We start from the raw sequence: 22,214 nt of genomic DNA on the forward strand, positions 1-22,214 counted from the left end.
TCTGACCCTCAGTTTAGTAGTGATGCTGTGAGAAGTTGTTAACGTCTGGAATTAATGTTGATCATTACAGGGGCTTTATTAATACGCAACTGCCACATTCACAATATTGACTTTTGTAATGATAATTTTCAGTGGCCAAAACAATAAGAGGTCCAGTGTGTAAAAATTAGGTGAAAGGGATCTATAAGCAGAAATTGAATATAAATATAATAATAATATAAAAATAAAATAATAATATAAAAATAAAATAATATAATAATATAATATTTTCTTTATGCTAGAATGGGGGTTTGTAAAAAATGCTGGCCTCAAAATGCAACCAAATCCTTTTCATAACGCAGCCATGTCACACAGCTGGATGCAGAGGCAAGATTCATATTATAACCTTCACAGTCTGGTAAAATAAACATTGGGTTAGACCGAGCGCTCTGCAATGTTCACATTCCTGCGCTCTAACAACACGGATGCCCGTACTCCGCAGAGGTTCATACCAGAGGGCTCAGAGCGAGGGCTCAGCGAGTCACGCTGTCTGCCCCGCGTCCACTGTCGCAGGGAGTTCACAGGAAACCACAGCAACGTTAGCAGAACATTCCAAAACAATTTGTGGGCCTGTTTGTTTGTACAACCATCCAAGAGACAGCTAATTAGTCCCCGTGGGTTCATCTCAAACACATCACAGAGACTATTGAAGAAAAATGGCTGATTAACATCTGTAAGGATTTTACACTTAAATGTCATAGTTAGTCCTCAACCTGCTCAGTCCCCTGACCTCGTGAAGAAGATTTGGGAAGTCTGGGAAGTTGACCATAATCAGACAGGAAGAAATTATTGCGACTTTTGTCCAGACCTTAGAAATAAACTTAATGAAACTACCCAGACTTTTTCATTGCAATTATTTCTACCTTGCTTAAAAGCTTTGTTTACTCTCACGATTAAACAATATTATATCATTACATCATGTTTAACCTTTCACACCCTGGACTGTATATAAAGATTGATGTCAAGACCGGTCCCCAAAAGTGAAGCCAAAGCCTCTTGTTCGCCATCTGGTGGCTGGCTTCAGTATCGGACATGGACCAAATTAAAAGCTCATAGATGGTATCTACAGGAACTATCACTTTCTTTACTCCAGCCAAGGCAGGCGGCCTGTTGAGGTGACCGTGACTGACCTGTGTGTTACAGCCAGGCCAATGTCTCTCCTCACTGTCTGAGGGGAACTTCTGTGCATGGTCACATCTGCGAGGAGCAGAAAAACACAACAGTGAACATGTGAAAATGAAACAGAATCACAAAATAATCCAGCAGCAGACTCTTAACTCACTGTCCAGCAGGCTGGGGACGGCTGGCATCATGTATGGGGCTGAGGCGGGGACAGGGCCGGGTGTCCGGGCAGACAGCAGCGGCGAGCGCAGCACAGAATCCTCATGACTGTTCCCAGAGCCGTTGATGTGAAGGGCAGCCAGCACTTTGTTCCTCTTACAGCTCCTGCAGAGACAGAGAGCAACTGGCACTTAGTTCAGGTTCTCAGATACTGCACTCCACTTTATCTCAAGTGAGCTTTACAATGCAAACCACTGACAGAGAATGGACATGTCAGTAGTAAAATGTGAACATTGGTGTAATACTTGGAAGATTGGTCTTCCTTCAGTTAAAAACCACTTAATGAATTATATTCATCTATTATCTACACCTCTTAACCTTCAAGGGACACAGGAGGAGCTGGAGCCAATCCCAGCTGACATTGGGTGAGCCATTCACTCTCATATTCACACCAGCAGTAACTTTAGAGTGACCTAACCCCAGTCTACATGTCTGACAGCGGGATGAAGCCTGAGAAAACCCATGTTACATGGAAATCTGCCTGTTCTACTAGACGATATCTGTCATAAAGACATGACTGTAGTATTAATAGTAGAAAAACTCACTTGAGTGAGGCAGGTTCCTCGATGCGATTGGCCAGCTGCGACTCCTGACTCTTGCTTTTCGAGATAATGGGGAAGAGCTGCAGCAGCTTCCGGGAAGCTAGCGGTGACGTGTGGGAGGCCCTGGCGGTGCGCGTCTTTGACGTTTGGGTGGCCGGAGGGGTGCTTGGGTCCAGGGTGAAGACATCGGGCGTTTCGTCAGGTGACACGTATGGTCTCTGATTGTCTGAACAAGGTGCCACTGATACGGAGATGGAGTGGCCACGGGGACCAGTAGGTTGTGGGACCGGCTTGCTAACCGGAGAGAAGGCATCACTTTGGTTGCACCCTGGAGTCAAAGAGGGAAGGCCACATATAAGCAACAACAGGAAAGAAGTGGAACAATTTTTTTTTTTAGCTGCAATAATTCCATTCCAAATTGAGTCCAGTTTACTGTTGTACTGTGTTTCAGTACTTTCTTGACAAGTGATTTAAAACAACATTTTACACTCTACAGTATAATATGTATTGCATACTAAAAGACCTTATAAAATCTGGGTCTTCCAGTGCATTGGGAGAAACCAGTGAGATCCCCCACTCACCCAGAAACCCTGCTTCAGGTATTTGAAAGCTGCTGGGCAGAGAAGTATATTTGTATATGAAGTTCTTACAGTTGAGCTAAAAACCACCATAAAGTATCACCTTGTCTGACAAAAGGAGGCGGGTTAACCGCTCTATAACGTTATTTCTGGAGATGTATGAATCAAATGGTTTTATTAGCACAGTCTGGATCACTTTGTGTGAATTCCATGCATTTAACAATAATCTAGGCCTGTGTTATCTGCACACCTGTTTCATCGGCACTCTTCAGACAGGAGAGGGCAGCAGTGAGGCGAGAACGATCCTCCGAGTTGGAGCCCAGGCGTCTCATCGCGTCCTGCAGCTCAGAGCTGGACATCTGCAGCAAACCGTCCAACGAGTGCTTCCGTGCGGCAGCCTGCACGAGGACAAGGAGGACATGCATCCGTCACGATCATATGTATTCAAGCTGTAACCAACTGAGGAACCATGGGGGCAACGTCACACACACAGGAAACACAGCATTTTCCAGTGCTTGTTATAGTTTAGCAAACTGCCACCGATTCTGATTTATAACGGCAGCCTCATGGATCATCATGGAAATGGAACTGGGATTCTGACACTAAACTGTAAGAGGCTTTTCCCCAGTTCCACTCATTTCACCTTCTATGCTGAAAGACACACACCCACAGAGCAGAAAATAAGACACAATCCCTGTAGTAGGTGTGAACCCTATACACTATACATGTCTTACACACAGTATGGATCCTGTGCATGCAGCAACAGCAACACCTGCTTTTCATGAGACCCAGACTGAAGAGGACGTCAGCACAGTGTGGGCTGTGAGTGAGCCCCTGGTAGATCAGCATGGAAGCTGTCGCTTAGCTGACATCATAACAAGTTATCGTAGCTTCTCGGTGCAAAACCACCACATGTAGAATATGCTCCACAACCAAGTAAAGCACCACACAACAATGCTGGGAAAAGAACAACAATGAATGACAGGGTTTATTAGTGATTCAGAACGTATGAGATGCATATATCTATAAGAACCAAGTAAGTGTCAATTTGACAGAATAATTGCTCATTTTGACTGTATGTGTGTTTCTTGTCTCTGCATGGGACGCAAGTAGTGAGCAGTAGTGTCCTGTAGCTTGCTCTCTGACTCCAGAGCTGCAGGATCCAGATCTGTCACTACCTGACTATTATTATCACACACATAAACAGTCACACAGACAGAGAGAGAGGTATGACAAGGATGTTGTGGTAAATTAGACGATAAGGGCCAACAATGGTACCGATGTGCTGAAAAACCAAAAAAACGTGATTTCTGCATCATCATTTTCACATCATATCCTGTGCCCTGCATTCTCCACCCAGAGTTTCCTGTGGTTAACATGTATCACCCAGATAATCTCCTGCTCTGCTTCGTATATGAAAGGCAAACTCTGGAAAATGTTTGGGACACTTGGGTGTGGACATCAGTTCATGTCTGATAATGTCTTTACTGTACCAGAGTGCTGTCACCACACAAGACCAACATGTTATCTTATAAAGTTGACTAACATCATAGTTAATCAACAAACTAAGACAATCCTCACTTTTTTACATTCGATGCTGTCTGAGATACAAACAAGCACAAATCCTGAACCTGTATCTACACCTGTGTTGACCAACTATTCAGCAAATTGCTCAAGGACCATCCACTCAGATTAAGTTGAACTGTCCAACTTGGCTGGAAGAAGACGTGGCCCTGTCCTGCTTCTGGTTGGCCTGCTAACGGCTTATATGAGCCAGGCTACGATGCTAACCAGTGCTGTGAAGCCGACAGGGCTGAGGGGAGAGTCACTCAGGCCCACAGCTTGTTGCAGCCCCTGGAGATAAGTCCATGTGAAACGCTGCAGCAGAGTTCATCAGTTATCTGCTCTTGAGAACGCATCAAATTAAGTTAAATAAATATTATGAATGTAATGAATTCATTTTGCCAACCATTTGCCTGCTCTACAAACCTGCTTCAACTAAGGTCAAGAGTTCACTTTAGGAATCAGCTGATGACAATTCAGATCTTGTGGTCTCAACTGATCGAGGATTAAAAAATGCAGCCAGATGAAGCGGAGCAAAGTTATGAAAGGTTTCAAATGTCCGTTTTTCCATTTCCACTCATTGGTCATCAAGAAATTGACATTAAGGAGAACAAGGGGCAAAACTTTCAGTTAACTCTGGATGATTTCCTGTAAAAAGGCTGAGCCATGACTGCGAAGGAGCTGACGGAGGGTTTATCTGAGGCAGGAGCGGCGGTGCATTGTCGCAGCATTGATCCAAAGGAAACTTTACCTCTGACCTCTTCACAAAACGCCTCAAGTCTGCAAAGAAGCATCTGCATGTGTCAGACTTATTTTGGAAAAGAGGACAGATGAAGTTAAAAACCAACTTTTTGACCACCCTTACTAAAGGTCTGTTTGGAGAAAGAAGAAGCAATAAGAGCTGAATGAGTGCACAAACATTTGCACAAGTCACAATTATCCTTCTCTTCTTTTTAACATAATAAAATAAAAAGTGAATTAAAGGTTTCTGCTGAATGCCATGTTTTCATTTATAAATAAAGTCTGTTCATATTTAAAACAACACATAACGGGTCTAAAATGTGGCGCAGGTAAGAATTGAGATGTAAAACTATTTCTTTGTATGTCACAGGACAAGCTTCAACAGAGACAATGTGAGTGGAGAAGGGAGGACATTCTAACGTCTGACTTATCTGACACAGAAAAAAAGGTATTAGAACCTTTTGGATTTATCTATTTGGAATAGAATTAGATTTAAGGAACACTGCCCCGATTTAGATTTTATATAGTAATGAAAAAACATCTTTGACTTCTGACTTGATCCGAGACTGATTCCCAGAATTGGCTGACAAACTGTGAAGACAAGTTTACTCTTCACCGCTTCTAATTTACTGGAATGTGTTTTCTCAACCTTCTGTGTCTGGTGTGTGTCTGTGTGTGTGTGTGTGTGTGTGTGTGTGTGTGTGTGTGTGTGTGTGTGTGTGTGTAATGAAAAGAATGGAGAAACAAATTGGCTTAATCACTTAATATCCCGGCAACTGGCTGCTTCCTACATTGTGTGCAGTGTCCATGGTAAGTGACAGGAACAGTCTGGGATATGTGAATGATGGGATTTATCTGGGAGACAATGTTGTCTCTGAATTTGAGGTTTTCCCCAATTAAAACAACATATACAGCCTAAATATTCAGATAGTATAAATGTTTACTCACACACATATATACATATATATAGTCAACAAAACAGTATCCCAGATGTTTTAGTTTGAATTTGATTGAATTTTCAATTTTAGATTTGTATTTATTTAATTGAATAAAGTTTTGCTAAATGTTTACTCACAACAGCCACTCTTACTGATAGGCGGGGGCTGCAAATGAAAATGACACCCTCTGCCAGACAGCATATAAAGATGGACAGCATGACGGCTCCCCAACTGTGAAGCCGAAGCCTCTTGATCACCACCTGGAGGCCGGCTGCAGTACAAGTCACAACTCTGGCTTCTCCTCAAATGTCACCCTGCACATGAAATAATGCGATATGAAACTTGACCTAAACAAATACTTTAAGTGACAGACACCATCTTTGAGAAAAAATGTATATGCCATATACTTTGGCATGAACTGCAGCCAGCCACTAGGGGGCATTTAAGAAAATGCTGCTTCACTATCAGGCCGCTGTCATGTTGTCCATCTTTATGTAAAACCCTGCATTCTAACCCATTAGAACTCAGTAGTCACTACTATATTATAATATGAGTAATCATTCAATACAGTAATTCTGTACTACATTATACTCAGTAGGCTAATTGGTGCATTATTACAGGGGTACTCAGCAATTAGAAGAGAGACAGAAGAATAGTAGTGTTAGTATTTCCTTATACTAAATAATGAGGAATTTTTACTCCAGATATTTTCCTTTCACAAATACCAAGCACAGTGGTAACTGCTATAAAGTATAAGTATTGCATTCATAAAATTCACCTGCATGTGTGGATGAATGTACTGATAACTACATGTAATAATGTAATAATGACTTCTGCTGGTTAGGTGACTGTGTTGACAGGAGCTGCGGAGGGGGTGAAACCATAGCAACATGTGTGCATGCATGTAGTGCATGTTTACATATGTTGTTGACAACCAGCTGCTGACCAGAAGTTCCAACTTCACAGCAGCTCCTTGAACATGTCCCTGACACTAACGGGGTGCTTCAAAATAAAAGCACAGTGGTTCCAATTCCATTCATTTCATTATAACAGCACTTTATTTAACTAACAGGACTTCTGTATTGGCCTGGGAAGTGTTTCAACCCAGCCCTGAGTCAACATGTTCCATCAAGTCCAGATGAGTGGAAACTCATTTTGACAGCTACTTGTTGATATACAGTAAATACGTTTTTATTTTCTTGATACAATGATGTTTCCAGTTAACTCTGCCTCTTTCGAAAATAAAAAAATAAAAAAGGTAAAAAACTGTGTTCACACATTGTAATGTTGATGCATACCAATACCTGGGAAGTGCCTGGGCATGCCTGAGCTGCCTGTGCTGAAAGTGGACTAAAGCCCAAAACTGAAATGAAGGAAAGAGGGAGAAGCTTCGACAGCAAGTTAGGACACTGACTGCAGAAGAAATGATAGGAGGAGAAGACTTCTTTTTACTCCATGAAGGTAAGTCCCACTGAAAAAAGCCTCAACCAAAACACTGAACCCTCCTTTGACACTAATAAGTGGTTTCTAACACAAATAGAAAGAAACACACGGTAAAGCGCACACAATGAAGGAGAGGGCTAGAGTCCACATTAACAGGCTCGGGTTTTGCATATACTGTACGTCTCTCCACCTCACATGCAAATACAAATCTGTCCTGAAGCTCACAACTGGCAACACTGATACACACAACCCAAACAGCTGAACACACACACACACACACACACACACACACACACACACACACACACACACACACACACACACACACACACACACACACACACACACACACACACACACACACACACACACACACACACACACACACACACACACACACACACACACACACACACACACACACACACTATATATTGTAAGTGCCTGAGACAGCAGCAATGAGGAAGTGAAGGAAACACCTTTCCTGACGCGCTGATCACACGCTACACACTCTAAGCTGGCAGACAGACACAGTACATAGAGGTTTGGGATTGTACGTTACCATGTGGTTGACAGTATCTACTAGACACTGAGGCCCCTGCTCTCATAATTCAGGCTCTGTCACAGAATAATCCATGAACGCAGCAAGCTGCAGGGAAACACACTGACAGAAGCCAACAGATCTTCCCAGTGCCGTTATCACACTCCCTCTTTCTTTCTTATCCCCTCCCCTCTCTCTCTTTCCCTCCCTCCCTCCCTCTCTCTCTCTCTCAGCAGGTCTTTCAAGATAGTGATTCCAGTCAGACTTCCTGACATGTCAATGCTGGGCTTCAGGCGGCCAGTGGCGACCGACCGTGGGGCGCCATGCTCCCTCTGGGAAAGAGCGGGTTCATTTACTTTGGAATCTTATTTTAGTTACAACTTGGGTTTAACAGCTGGGTGTGAGGTTTGTTTAGTGAGCTGCTCTCTAAATGTCTGTGGGAACTGATAGTGAGTGCCTCTCCCTTTGATTTGTTTTTAGTTGAGTATTATGCACACTATACTTTGGAATGAGTCAGGGTGTCTGTGGGACCCTGAATCTTCTGTTTGACAGTAAAAGCTGATATGTAAGATCGACAAGCCTGGGACAACCTTGTTTTAGGAAAGACTGAAGAGACTGATCCAAAGCAGGTGCACAGTGTCTGATCAGTCTCCCCCTAAACTGAGCAGAGAGGCACCTACACCATGTATCCTGAGTTCTCGTCACTCTGTTATATAAATATGAAATAATGAGTTAAAGGTTCAGTGTGTAGAATTTAGTGAGATCTAGTGGTGAAATTGCATGTTGCAGCTAAATAGCCCTCACCCCACCCTCCCCTTTCAAACATGAGAGAGAACATGTCGCAGCCTTCATTTGTCATAAACACATGGCGGCCTCCATAGAGAGGAACTGCTCCCGATGGAAATGTAAAGTATTAAATATAAAGGGCCCATTCTAGGGTAAAGAAAATAAACAATTCATACAATTGTCTATGGTGCAGAGGGAAGTTACAGAAACTGTGTTCATCCTACCTGGCTGCATTTTATAGTCAATGTTTTTTATCAGATAAAACTGAATTTACTGAATTAAATATAAGTTTTAAGGATTTAATGAACTGGTGTTTTTTTTTCATACAGTTCACAACCTTTCAGCTGGATACCAAGCATTACTGCAACAAAATGAACATTGTGCTTTTACTTTTGAAGACAACTTGCCAAAGAAGTCGCAAAGGTATGAATGTTGTTGCCAAGTGGTAACATTAGCACACTGCCCCACCCCCACTGACTCCTAGAGTACTGGTCATCTGCTTATTCAATATTTATTAACACACGCACACGCATTGTGTCCATGGGTTGTTCACTGCTTTAGTTAGATCAAAAAAGGGGAACTTGTAACTCAAAGCAGTAAAACTAGGGAATATGACGTAAGTAAGATTTTCCATTTCTTCATATTGTAGTGAAACAAGATGCTGAGTCAGCACAGATATAGGGATGTGCTGTTGAGATATAGGGAAACTTGTTGGATGTATAAGCTTCAATGTTTCAATGTTTCGTTCAAACATAGATTTGAGCACTGATTCCTCTGTATTATCATATGAACTTGGGCTGCAACATACAACAACTTGTTTATTGATGCGCTGTTAGCCATAGTCATAGAACAATGAAAAGTGCCCTTACAGATCTTCCACGAGCTGAAGGTGACATTATCAGATTTCGTGTTTTGTTTGGATTACCATTCAAACACACTGTTCAGCACCTGACACACGATTTCCCTCATGCAGTTCATCTAAACACTGCATGATCTTATTACATGCCATTATGCAGAGGAACAGCCCCCAGCCACCATCATAACCGCCAATCACGCGTTATTATGAACTGCTGATGTCATGTTAATATTGTGCGAACATGTCTGATCCCAGCTCCGTCCCTTAGGGCATTGCTCCGCTCTGCCACAGTAATGCATGACAGGAAGGCACATGCAAACCAGGGATATGCAAATATGAATTTTATGAAAATAAAGATCAACAACCAATTCATTGCTTTCTTATCTCCTGAATCCTTATTCATATTGTTCAGAAGAGATAGAAAGAAGTAACTGGGTAATACTATTTGAAAGTTCATTGTAACACCGAACAGAATATAGGCGTTAAAATGACCCTGCTTGTGACCTCTAGAGGCAACAAAGTCCATTACACCTTACAAATCTAAAGGGTTTAGAACACAGCCTACTGCTTACACACTCTCTGCTCCCCGACAAATATTGAATCGCTTAGATAGAAGATGATAGAAGCTAGAAAAGAGGATGTGCTAACAAAACCTCCCCTCAACTTCAATAAATTTATTGAAAACTTGACGAGGCGCAAAAGAGTTCCATCACTGGGTCCCAACACAAGCCGTGCAAATACGAAACGTACCCACACGATGCATTTAACTGAGCTGAGTGGTCACACACATTTATAGCTGCTAACAAATAGAGCCTATACGCAGATGTGGTCAACGAAAGCTGACAGCACCCTGTGTCACCTATTATAATCTTCTTCTGCTCAGTGACCAAACATTCCTGCAGCCTGACTCAGGGTGAAGCTCGCGCCACAGTCCACAGAGTAACCACTCGTACGGGTCAGGGCTGCAGAGTGGGAGCAGACTCCAACCTGAACCAGTGAAACTAACACCGGTGACACATGAACAATGCCGTGGTTCGTTTTATTCATCAACCGAGCGCAAATTAGGAAAGGTTATATTACAGTGTTGACTATACAAACCAGCTTTACTTGAAAGGGGGGAACTGCATTCTGTTGAGTTGAGGAGTTGTTGTGCGAAGACAAGGCAGCAGAGCGGCAGCAACAGCGTCAGTGGTCTACAGAGATCTCCAGACATTACACTGAGTGTATGGATTGTATCACATGTTTTGCCAGCGTTGAGAACCCGAAAACTGTGTTGTGCTTAAAACATAAGAAAATATGACTTGAAGTGGAAAATCACACTTTGTGGTTTTTCTCTTAAAGTTGAATTCATGAACAATTATTCGCACCCTTGCCCAGCTCTTGGTCTGGTGCGAGCACTAACTTACGGTGGGTAATATTCGTGCTAGCAAATGGTAGCTTCCAATGCTATGTGACTAACATGACTACTAGGCGCAGGGCCCAGCGCACAATCACTGTAAGGAAACTACTCAAATGGAAGACATAAGACTTACAGCGCGAAAATACGCTTTGGGTCGCATCCGTTAGCTTGCAGCGTAGAGTAAAGCATGAGGCAGGGTGTAGACAGCTGGATTGTTTTGAACAGAAACATATCTGTTCTATAAGACAAGACAACTGAAGCCATCATTAAATATTAAACTTAACCCTTAAAACCCAGTGTCCATTTCAAGGGACGGCATTGGACACTACAGTAGCTTCCTGTCGGTACGCTACGAGACAGGCCAGCGTGGCCAGGGCTAGCTGGTTAGCATGCTAACTTGGAAGTGAAGTAACATTGGTACTGCTTTGCACAGCTGAAAGCAGGAGGTTATTCGTGGGTGAAGTTTGATGCTGACCTCAACATTTCTGCTAGATAGGTGAGTAAACAGCTGATACCCAACGGTTAACAGACGCAAAAACCTAACATACAGCCACCGGTAGCCCCATTTGGTTCAAATATGAGCCAATAAATGATTGGTGGACCAGTTTTGTGGGGCCAAGGACAATTCTACCCTCATACTTTATCCGAGTATTAGCATTTTAAGTTACTTTGTACGTAGCATAAAATGCTAACATGCACTCCTGCTATATTCTACAGCATTTACTATCTGATGCCTTGACAATAATTCAGTTAATACAGATTTTACATACAACAGCTTCAGTGATATTGTAAATTATGAAACACTATTTTCAATTTAACCACATAAAAGTATATAATGAAGTTATTATTTGTTCCACCTCTGCCAAATCCAACTTTAAAAAGCGCTTTATACACAAACACATTAATGACGATCCAATATAGAGTATAACACTGTAAAGGGGCTGTCTTTTATTTAAGGTACAAGTATGACCTCAAGATCTTTTATAGTAAAAAAGTGGGTTTTTTGGGACACTTATTCAAAAATACCTGAAAGCTTCTTTCACCAGTAATTAAGAATACTTTTTGGAGAACATATAGTAAATTTCTAAAACTTGAAATGTTTTCTTACAAACAGTTTCCTCCTTTCATCTATTTAATCATTTGGAACACTGCAAATCAAGAATCATTACTAAACGTGTTGGATTTCGCCAGAGGGAAAGATTTCACTCTGTCTGTTGTCCTTGGCCAGATGTTCCATCGGCAGCGGCACTAAAACAACCTGCATGCGACGGAGTTTGAGATCGTAGGACACAACTAACTCTCAAAGTTGAATTGAAGGTTCACTTGTGGTCCTACCTCAGTGTCCTACATGTGATCCTGTGAGGTTTGGTAAAGTCCAGCTGCTCCCATGAGGGCTGACGGTCCGCCTGAGAGTCTCCTGCACTCTGCTGCTCTGTGCCTTGGAGCCCACCTGTTGCTTCCTCCTCAACACTGTGTCAGGGAAAAAAACTGAGTCACCCTGAGGCACAGCTCCAACCCAGCCTCCAGGGTTTGGGTGCACTATTGTTTACAAGGAGCTATCAAGTCTGCCGAGCTCTGTGTGTATCACACAACATTAGTGTGTATGTGTGTGTGTGTGTGTGTGTGTGTGTTGGTATGTGCAGAGGCTGGTTTGGGTGTGTATAAATAGCACACTGGGGAGGGACAGAGGATTGCAGTGCAGCTGACTCAACACATTCTAGTTTGGGTGAGTGCTCATCACGCAGGGCAGTCGGGCTGGTGCTTTTCAAAACATTGCAGGACTCTGTCCAGCCAACACACCGCAGCGCATAATCACCAGACCTCGTTACAACAGGGAAAGAATTCACCGAATTTGAACTTATCCAAGGTGGTGATCAACAAGCTGCTCGATGTGTTTTCACTGCACAGGAAAGAAGCTTCCAACAGTACAAGATGGCACCAAGATATTAAATAGATCGATACTACTGGTTACCAGTGACTGTAGAACTGGAGAAAGGGTTATATTAACACTGTAAAATACTTTCAACGATGTCACACTGTATACTACTAGATGGAAGTTATGAGTGGGCAGTAGTGACACATCTGGATGAACACAATCAAGTCTTAAAAGTTTTTATTTGTCAAGGTCATGTTATAAATACATGGCTGTAAACCAAACAGTGTCAAACATGGGGGACCTCTAAAGCTGCTTTGATTAGTCCATCAACTGGCTGGTCAATTGAAAAAACTGCTTTGCAGCTTCTTTAATAATCAATGAATTATTTTAGTTATTATTCAAGCAGAAATGCCAAACATTCTTTGACTCAAGCTTCATAAATAGGAGCAAGAATCTGCCTTCAGTGTCATCCATTGAGTGTCTTCATGGTTTGTCAGACAAAACAAGCAGATGAAGCCTTTCATACTGAAGGCATCATTTCACAGTATGCTGTAATAGTTTATAGTCTGAATGACTCATTAAATAAATCGAGCAAATAATCCACAGATTAAGTGAAAATGAAAATAACTTCCAGATGTAGCATGAGCCCAATTTTCTTACTTCCGGTCCCTGTACGCTTAGATGCTAAATCTTCCCATGTTTGTACCTGCTTGCTTGATGCTTAATAAAAAACAGAACACACTAGAGAGAACCCTTCAGAAGCCAGCAGCTCTTACACAACAGATGACGTCTCAACTCCTTTGTTCAGACAAAAAGTCAAAGACATTCCAACAATATTTTCAGACACTCTTTTTTCTTTTTAACTTTTCTGAGTCAAACGTTTGAGCTGCCATGCAACTATTTATACTTCAATTGAGTTAGGACCTCTGATCAGATTTTGTAGTGAGCTGTTCATTCTGCTAAATGATCTTTATATAAATCATCCCTTCTCTGCGTATATTGTCTTTCTTAGTTCTCAACATATGTGTTCAACATTTCCTGTGCCTGTTCCAAACCTGTACTGGATGTTGTGTTCTTTCGTCATGTGTTGATTCTCTGGAGCTACTTCAGAATTAGTCCATGTTAGTCCTCATCAAACAGTAATTTTTCGGAACACAACCATGGTGTAAAATAGCATAATACTCTCCAAGGCATTATTTGGTATTATCCCATACTGATTTTATATTTTCACTGGCTGGTAGTAGGATTTGGGGCATTCTAGAAAAACCCAGACACAAATCATCATGTAAATAGTAAAGTAGAATATTTTACCAGTCTGTTGTTAATGTTTCAGTTATTTGTGTGGATAGAACGTTGGCATCAGTCAGGTAAGAGGTTACTGCAACCAGGACAACACAAATTCAAAAAATCTGATGAAAAAAAAAAAGACGGGACTGCTGATCTATTCCAGGGAAGAAGATTCTAAAACTACAAATTGTTAGAGTAAAGATAAAAAGTAACTTATCTATCCAGTTCAAACTACTTGGATTTATTTTATTTCAGAGGGTTGACGGATTAAGTTTATCACAATGATGCATGTTTATACATCTTTAATGTTACATCAGATCAAGTTACTGCTACATCAGTTCATATTTATCAAACCTCGTCTATATCAGGATTGAGTCTAAAAATGAAGGCCTGTTTTCATATTTTTAAACCTTTGACGTTGTTCCATTTTTTTCTCTGGAATGCAATGAAAAAGTGAAATATTCCTAAAAGAGAAAGATATGGAGGGTATGATAAACCCTTTATTTTGTGCACCTATATATCAATTATTATTTTAATTCTTTAAATCAAAGCTTTTTATTCAGTCTTTACCAGTGTTTGAGGTCTCTGCCACCAATGCTCACTTAAACAAACAAAGCCTGATATATAGGCTCCAAAGTGGCAGTGCCATTCTGTTTTTGCCTCATACAAAAATTATTTGAGTAATATTTTAACTGTTAATTTGATAAATATCTTTGTTTGCCTTGGTGTCTCCATGGCTACTGAATCGCTGTGTGATAGGAATCATGGGAAACAAAGGACGAACATGTTTTTACTATTTTCATTGCAATAGAGGACATATGAGATGGAAAATAAGTCTGCCGGCCCAGGACATTATAAATCAGAGATCCATTTTGATAGAACCCCTGGTATGAGGAGTAGTAAGTGTTTCCTAAATGGCCCCGTTAAGATCCAGTGGAAGCATCTAAATGTGTTTCAGAAGGATTTTTTGCAGTGAGCAGGTTACAACGCTATACATGGAGTGACGTTCATGTTGAAACGTGTTCACACATTGAAGTCACCCACATCTGTCCTCACATGTTAGAAAGAAAACACCAAGCAAGTACTCGGTTCAGCTCTGCTGTTCAGCTTAGAATACATTTCACCAACTGTCATTTTGAGCATGTAATTGCTACACTGAACATCATTTTCAATAAAGTTATTTGAATATTCTATTGAATATATCAACTCTAATCAGTGTTTGAGGAGCTGCGACCCACAGAGGTAGATATAATAAGGGAACATAATTAATCATCTCTCACACTTATCAGTGCACTTATTCCAAAGTCAGTTAAATTAAGGTGTCAGCTCTGACTCTCTTCAAACTTCTAACACATCTGAACTTTTTCCGACTCGCATTCCAGTCACACAACCTGCATTTATCTGACCCCTGTTAACAGGCTCTCCTCTGGTCTTGCACTCGTCAGATTTTGGTATCTACAACTTGCTGCTGCTAGACTTCTTACAGGAGCAAGAAAACTGTAGGAATTGTGTTGTCCCAGGTTCATCCATAGGAGAGTCAAGACTGCTACACTCATCACCTGCAAGGGCTCCACCTTTCAATGAATGTACAGCGCTTCTACTCCACGACTGCTTCAAAACATAGATTCATACTGAGCACGTGGAGACACAGTGCCTGTATGAACTGTGGTGAGAGCTCCGGGTCTCCAGTCTCGGGTATGGAGTCAGAGCTTCAGATCTCTCCCGTTCTGGTACCCTCTGCTTCAACAGCAGCTGTGTCCACATGCACTCGTTCAGCTTCACCTGTAAGGGGGCGCTATCACACCACACACTTCTTACTGAGGTGTAGTGGAAGGTTCATCAGGTGTTTGATAGACACTTCTTTTTATTTTTGGTACATACTAATCATATTCTCCAACATTGCATATTGTACATAATTATCTGTGGGTTTTTAATAGAAAACTTAAATGCTTTAAACATGTTATTTTATTAATTTGTCTATGTCTTTTTACGTCATCCTTATTGGTCAGGGAATTTTAGGACACTAGTCTAGCTAGCTTTTTGTTATATCAACTATAAATGGAACAAGTGTTTTGTGTAGACTAACACTGCTTATAAGATATGAGGAGACCTTCACTTTACATTTAGCTCCATTTGTATGCAATTTTAATGCAATGCAAGCTAAAGAGCTCTTTCAGAACCCTCCATCTTAAGCATGTAGAGTGCCTATACAATGTGTATACAAACTGCAAATGTCCCATCTTGTGGAAAAACTGTGATGGAAAGTAATCTGCCTGCAACCAAATTATCGGTCCCTTGTGATTGGATTGAGTGGCCTGATCAGCCCCGTATACAAAAGCTGGAGGGTGTTAGTTTGCACTGAACAACAACTGGACCCATACGACAGTGAAGAGCCGGCACTTCTTCACCGTGTATCTCTGTCGGAGATCTCGCTCGGCTCGGTTACATGATGACTGCAACTACATTACATGTGCCACAGGGTTCACATGTTGCATAGAGTGTAAACAGCATCACGTTTCTGATACAGCTACGCTCAGGTCTCCTTCTCTCATCCACCGACACAATGACTGGGTAAGTACGGGTTGGGATAGCTGATTAAATACACACAGATAAGCGGGTATCACTCACATACACACTACACGGCTGCTTTTCAGTGGGCAATATCATCTGTCATGTCTTAATGTTTGATCCCTTGACAAAAGCAGAGATATTGTTGGATAGCACATAGTTGCCTCACAGTCAGAAGGTTCCTGGTTTGGTCACTGTCTGTCTGTCTGGAGTTTGCTTGTTCTCCTCGTGTCTGTTTGAGATTCAAGATTCAAGATTCAAGATTTTTTATTGTCAAATGCATAACAATAACATTAAGCTCAGGCTCTCTTCTAGCAATGCTCAAGTAATTACAACCTATAAAATAGAATAAAATAGAAATAGCATAAAATAGAATAAAATAGAATATCAAAATTTAAATAGAAAATAAAGTATATATATATATATAAATATATATATATAAAAAGCTGCGGAGAAAATAAAACAACAATAGTGCAAATATGCAAATATGTCACGGAGAGGAGTTTAAAAGTCTTATGGCCTGGGGAATGAAACTGTCTCTGAGCCTGGTGGTGCGGGCCCTGAAGCTGCGGTACCGTCGGCCAGGCGGCAGCAGGCAAAAATGTTTATGGCTGGGGTGAAAGGGGTCTTTAATAAGCCGGCTGCTCTTCTTCCTGCACCGCTGGGTGTAGAGGTCATCTATGGATGGTAGCGCCGTCTTGGTGATGTGCTAGGCAGACTTCACCACCCTCTGTAGAGCTTTACAGTTCAGGGCGGTGCAGCTGCCATACCAGGCGGTGATGCAGCCAGTCAGGATGCTCTCAATGGTGCACCTGTAGAAGTTGCAGAGAATCCTGGAGTCCATGTTGAGCTTATGCAGCCTGCGGAGGAAGAAGAGCCGCTGTCTGGCCGTCTTCCTGATGGAGTCTGTGTGATGGGTCCAGGTCAGGTCATCAGTGATGTGGACCCCGAGGAACTTGAAGCTGCTGACTCGCTCCACGATCAGCTCCTTCGTTTTGCTGACGTTGAGATGGAGGTTGTTGTCCTGGCACCAAGATGTCAGGGATCCGACCTCCTCTCAGTAGGCCTTCTCATCGTCGCCGGTGATCAGGCCTATGACAGTGGTGTCATCAGCAAACTTAACGATGGTGTTGGATTAGTGGGTGGCCACGCAGTCATGCGTGAACAGGGAGTACAGAAGAGGACTGAGCACGCAGCCCTTGGGGGCACCGGTGATGAGAGTCAGGGTGGAGGATGTGGTGCTGCCGATTCCCACCGCCTGTGGTCTGCCCGTCAGAAAGTTCAGGATCCACTCACGGAGGGATGTTGAGCCCAAGGTCTCTGAGCTTGGTGACGAGCTTCAGGGGCACGATGGTGTTGAATGCTGAACTGTAGTCAATGAACACATATGTGACCCTCTGGTCCAGGTGGGAGAGGGCAGTGTGGAGGGTGAGGGAGATGGCATCTGCAGTCGACCTATTTGACCTGTAGGCAAACTGAAGAGGGTCTAGAGAGTCAGGGAGGGAGGAGGTGATGAATGGTTGGACCAGCCGCTCAAAGCACTTCATGAAGATGGAAGTGAGTGCTACTGGGCGGTAGTCGTTCAGGCAGAGGATTTTAGTTTTTGGGGTTTTCTCTAAGTACTCTTGCTTCCTCCCACAGTCTGAAGACATTCAAATTGGGTTGAGGCTGATTGGAGATTCTAAATTGACCAAACCTGTGAATCTGAATGGTTGAATGTCTCTATATGTTGGCTCTGTGAAACACTGGCGACCCGTCCACTGTGCTCTCATTCAATGTCCGCTGGGATTATTTTCACTGAAGCAACAGTCTCTTGACAACTGTTGGACAAGAGATATTCCATTTATTATCACATAGGACAAAGAAATGCAGCAAATCGCCCGAATTACCAAGCTGAAATGATGAAATATTCGGCGACAACTCTGTCAAATTAGATGCCATATTATTTTCTTTTCCACTTCAAAGTCACATTTTGTGCCAATCCATCTAATAAATGTGGACATACTGTTTTTTCACATGATACAAGCAAATTGGGGGATCAGACATGTATACTGTCGAGGGGCCTGCTTCTCTGCAAAATAATCTCTAAAGATTAAAAGAGTAAAAACAAAAGCGACTTGAAAAAGGTCAGAAAAAAATTGACAGAGGAAAGAGGGGAGGGGGTGAGAGAAAACAACAGCAGGCAGTTGGGGAAACCACACGGGGCTTTCCTAACTGTCAAGAACACTTTGCATACACTGCCAATGTTTCTGATTCATTACGGGAAAGAGCAGAAGGTCAGTGATCGCACGGAGCTGCATCAGAACACAGAGCTGGGAACTCAGCCGGCAAAGACGCATCAAGTTGCACCACACGCCTGCAGTAGGTGTGGAAATGTCTCGATTCTGCGATGCAGGCGTGGATGACTCTGCAACGATGCAGAGCCAGAACATAATCGATTCATGTTTTCGGCTACCTTCATTGTTTCAAGCGATGTCCTGCCGCTGCATAATTCAAACTAGCGCTGCTTCAGGATCAGACAGACACTCATTAGAGGTCCGGTCTGTGTCAGAGTCTCTGTCGGAGTCTGTTTCCTCCTCACTCCCGCTGACCTGTGCTCACTTTACACCATCACTGATCATACATACAGGACTGAGGTTTACGTTGTGTTTGTTTGGGTCGCTGGACTGAGTCACAACTTAACTACAGCATTGGTCGATAACAAACCACAGCCAACTTCAACTGATCATTTTGATTATTAGATTTCTTTGTATTGCAGCACATTGGACTGAGACACAGACACATGAGGTGCTGATCTCTGTCCCAACAAAGTTTTCATTTTGAGAAGTTGTGAACTTGTGTTGATTGCTTAAGAGACTTTAAAATAGCCAACATGAAATGTATGAAAAAATAACAGCAGTTCAGTAAATTGTATCAAACTTAAATATAAACCACACAGATGAAGGTTTCCTTTTATGAAAAGCAATGACTTTAAAAGTCTTCATTACAGATAAACCAGGTAGGATGAACACAAAGTTTTCTAACTTCATCTGCACCAAAGACTGTTAATAATAAAAAATAAAAAAGCTATGTACACGACGTCCATATAAATACATACATACACATATACTCAAAGGAAAACAGGAAAATAAAATACGATATTTTAAACCTCGAAACCACACATGAATGGTATACACATCCATTTCCCCCAGTACATTAACATACCTCTCGTCTTCTCCTCCCACTCTTTCACGTCATCCACTGTTTTTGTCAAACAAGACATGCTCAGAATGCGTGGGAGGGAACCACAGCTAGATTCTGTCTCACGCCGCAGATGTACCCAACAACCCATCTGTGCTCCTCTAAACCCCCGAGAGAGTAGGCAGCTACGGCCACTCCTCAGCCATACACACAAACAAGCACGCACATACACACAGACACAACCACAGACACACACATGCATGTCTCTCTATAGTTGAGAGGACACTCACTAAAATGAAACATTCTCAGCCCCTCATCCTACCCCTAACCATGATAACTAAATGTCTAACCCTAAGCAGAACCTAATTGTAACCTGACCCCTCTTAACCCTAGTCTTAACCCTCAATCAGCCCTTTGAAAAAGTGAGGACTGGACAAAAAGTCCTCACTTTCCAATACTGACCTCACTCTGTGGGGTCTATGCCTAAAATGATCCTTACAAATGGATGAGTATATGAACACACACAGATCTATGATGTTACTGCTACATGACCTTTTGGACCACATAAAACCTCAAAACCACTCTGATACTCACACACAGGTTTATACAGCTATAAGTATTAGGACTTCCATTTATTGTGACAACCTAAAAGTAACCTTGTACTTAACCTTAACCATGACCAATGCATGCTTAACCCTGACCACATCTGACTCATATAACTTATCCGGGACCTCAAAAATTAGGACTTGGCTTTAGTCCCCACATAGTCTACTGGTCAGTGTGCATGCTGTAAAATGTCCTAAAGAGCTAACAAAAACAAGAACACAAACACACACACAATCAGACTGAAAATCTGTCAAAAAGGAAAACCTGCCAATCTGACAGATCTATGATGTCACTGCTACAAGACACAAAAAACACACTCACCACTCTGATTCTCATTGAACCAAACAAACCAGACCAATCCTGTGGGAGGTTTTAAACAGTGTTCGGACTTCAGAAAAGAGCAGAGTGATTCATCTTACTGCTTAGCAACTTAACAATGACAAGAATCATGGAAAAATATATGACGTGTGTTTGGTCACTGTCTATAAACAGTGATGAGTGTCACTTACACCACTTGTCAGTCTGATAAGGCTAGAAGTTGTTGGGCCTGCCAGAGCATGTCCCCTGTAACATCTTAACTAACTATCTAAACTATTTTTTCATTTATGTTATGGTGATTATGTATTAATCAGAGTTGTTCCAGGTGGACTGCTGGCAAACAAAGTGAGTGCCGAGTCTGAGGTCTGCATCCAGGTTCCTGTCAGGTTATGGCAACACCAGCACTTTGGTTAGGCTTACGATTGTGTTTGCAGCTCAAAGTATTTAAAATGCTGCTTCACACATTGTGTTTCAAGTCACTACAGACTTGTATAAACCATGCCATTTTCTCACCAAGGTTAACCAAGTAGTGTGAGAGGATACACGCAACCATCAAAAGTTGGAGTCGCGAATCAATAGATACGTTTTGATTCGGTTTTGTTGGTCTGATCCGATGTTGGAGCTTAAACTGGTTTAAACTGAATCTGAAAAACTAGCCTACATCAGCAGCCTGCGCCGACAGCGTCACGCTACTAAATCCAGGTGTGTTTGGGCTGCTGCACAGAGGTGGACTCTACAGTGCTCTATAAAACACCTGACTGGAGTGTTGGAGCCCCACCCAACATTCATTTGCATGCATCACCTGCCCTCTGTGAAAGACATACCATTTTCATCACAGAAAACAGCAGCAAAACCCATAGCCTGCCTGCCCCTGACCCAATACCAGTTTGCATGCCATCCCTCAGCTCCTTTTCTCCAGTGACTCTACCTGAACCCAATGATATGGTTAAAATACATGAAGCCATCTACTTTCCCACCAGACTACTGAAGGAGACTTTGCTTACTCTTGCTCCTTTCATTCTATACAATTATAAATAGCTCCTTGACCCCCCCCCCCCCAACTCTCCATAATAAGAGACCTGTTTCAAAAGTCTCTTTCTTATCAGGTTTACATCAATATATAAAGAACGGTGTCAGAGACATAACAATTTTTTTAAACACATAGTAAACAGAGTGGAAGTGTGAAAAATAAATTTGACACTAGGCTACGATACGTTTCCTGTCCAGCTCTGTTTCATTTCAATTTAGGCCATGCATAGAAGAGTTAGATTGAGCTGGAGTTGTTTAAGCTTAGCTTGAAATAGACACAAATCTAAAAGATCATTATAAAAGGCTTGAGTTTTGCCAAGTTAGCAAGCAACTAGAAAATGGTGAATCACCTTGTAGACTGATTGGCCCACTGTGAATAACAATGACAAGAAACCCTTTATGACTGCAAAGCAAGTCAAGAACTCTCTCCAGGATGTAGGTGATCGCACATGGTATCTTGTCAACAATCAAGACTTCACGACATTCACTTCAGGTGTCACCACAAGATGTGAACTGTCATAAACGGAAAGGCCCGGCTGCAGTTCAATCAACACTCGAAGAGAAACTGGTGGAGTTCTGGAAA

The 22,214-nt window shown here is 42.1% G+C and overlaps 1 protein-coding gene across 2 annotated transcripts in view; it reads right to left on the reverse strand.

The window, feature by feature from the left end:
- Positions 1–22,214, reverse strand: part of LOC133952005 (kinase suppressor of Ras 1-like) — a 33,867-nt gene that overhangs the window by 10,513 nt on the left and 1,140 nt on the right. The window contains exons 1-5 of one of the 2 annotated variants that reach the window (XM_062386279.1): positions 12,103–12,229; positions 2,751–2,898; positions 1,926–2,250; positions 1,322–1,485; positions 1,170–1,236 (exon numbers count right to left, since the gene is read on the reverse strand). In XM_062386279.1, coding sequence (XP_062242263.1) covers positions 1,170–1,236; positions 1,322–1,485; positions 1,926–2,250; positions 2,751–2,859 — 665 coding nt within the window. In that variant the 5' untranslated portion in view covers positions 2,860–2,898; positions 12,103–12,229. Of the gene's footprint in view, positions 1–1,169; positions 1,237–1,321; positions 1,486–1,925; positions 2,251–2,750; positions 2,899–12,102; positions 12,230–22,214 lie in introns of those variants that run through there. The other variant, XM_062386280.1, reaches the window with a different exon arrangement.

This window comes from Platichthys flesus, chromosome 4, assembly GCF_949316205.1.
Source record: "Platichthys flesus chromosome 4, fPlaFle2.1, whole genome shotgun sequence".
Taxonomy (NCBI): domain Eukaryota; kingdom Metazoa; phylum Chordata; class Actinopteri; order Pleuronectiformes; family Pleuronectidae; genus Platichthys; species Platichthys flesus.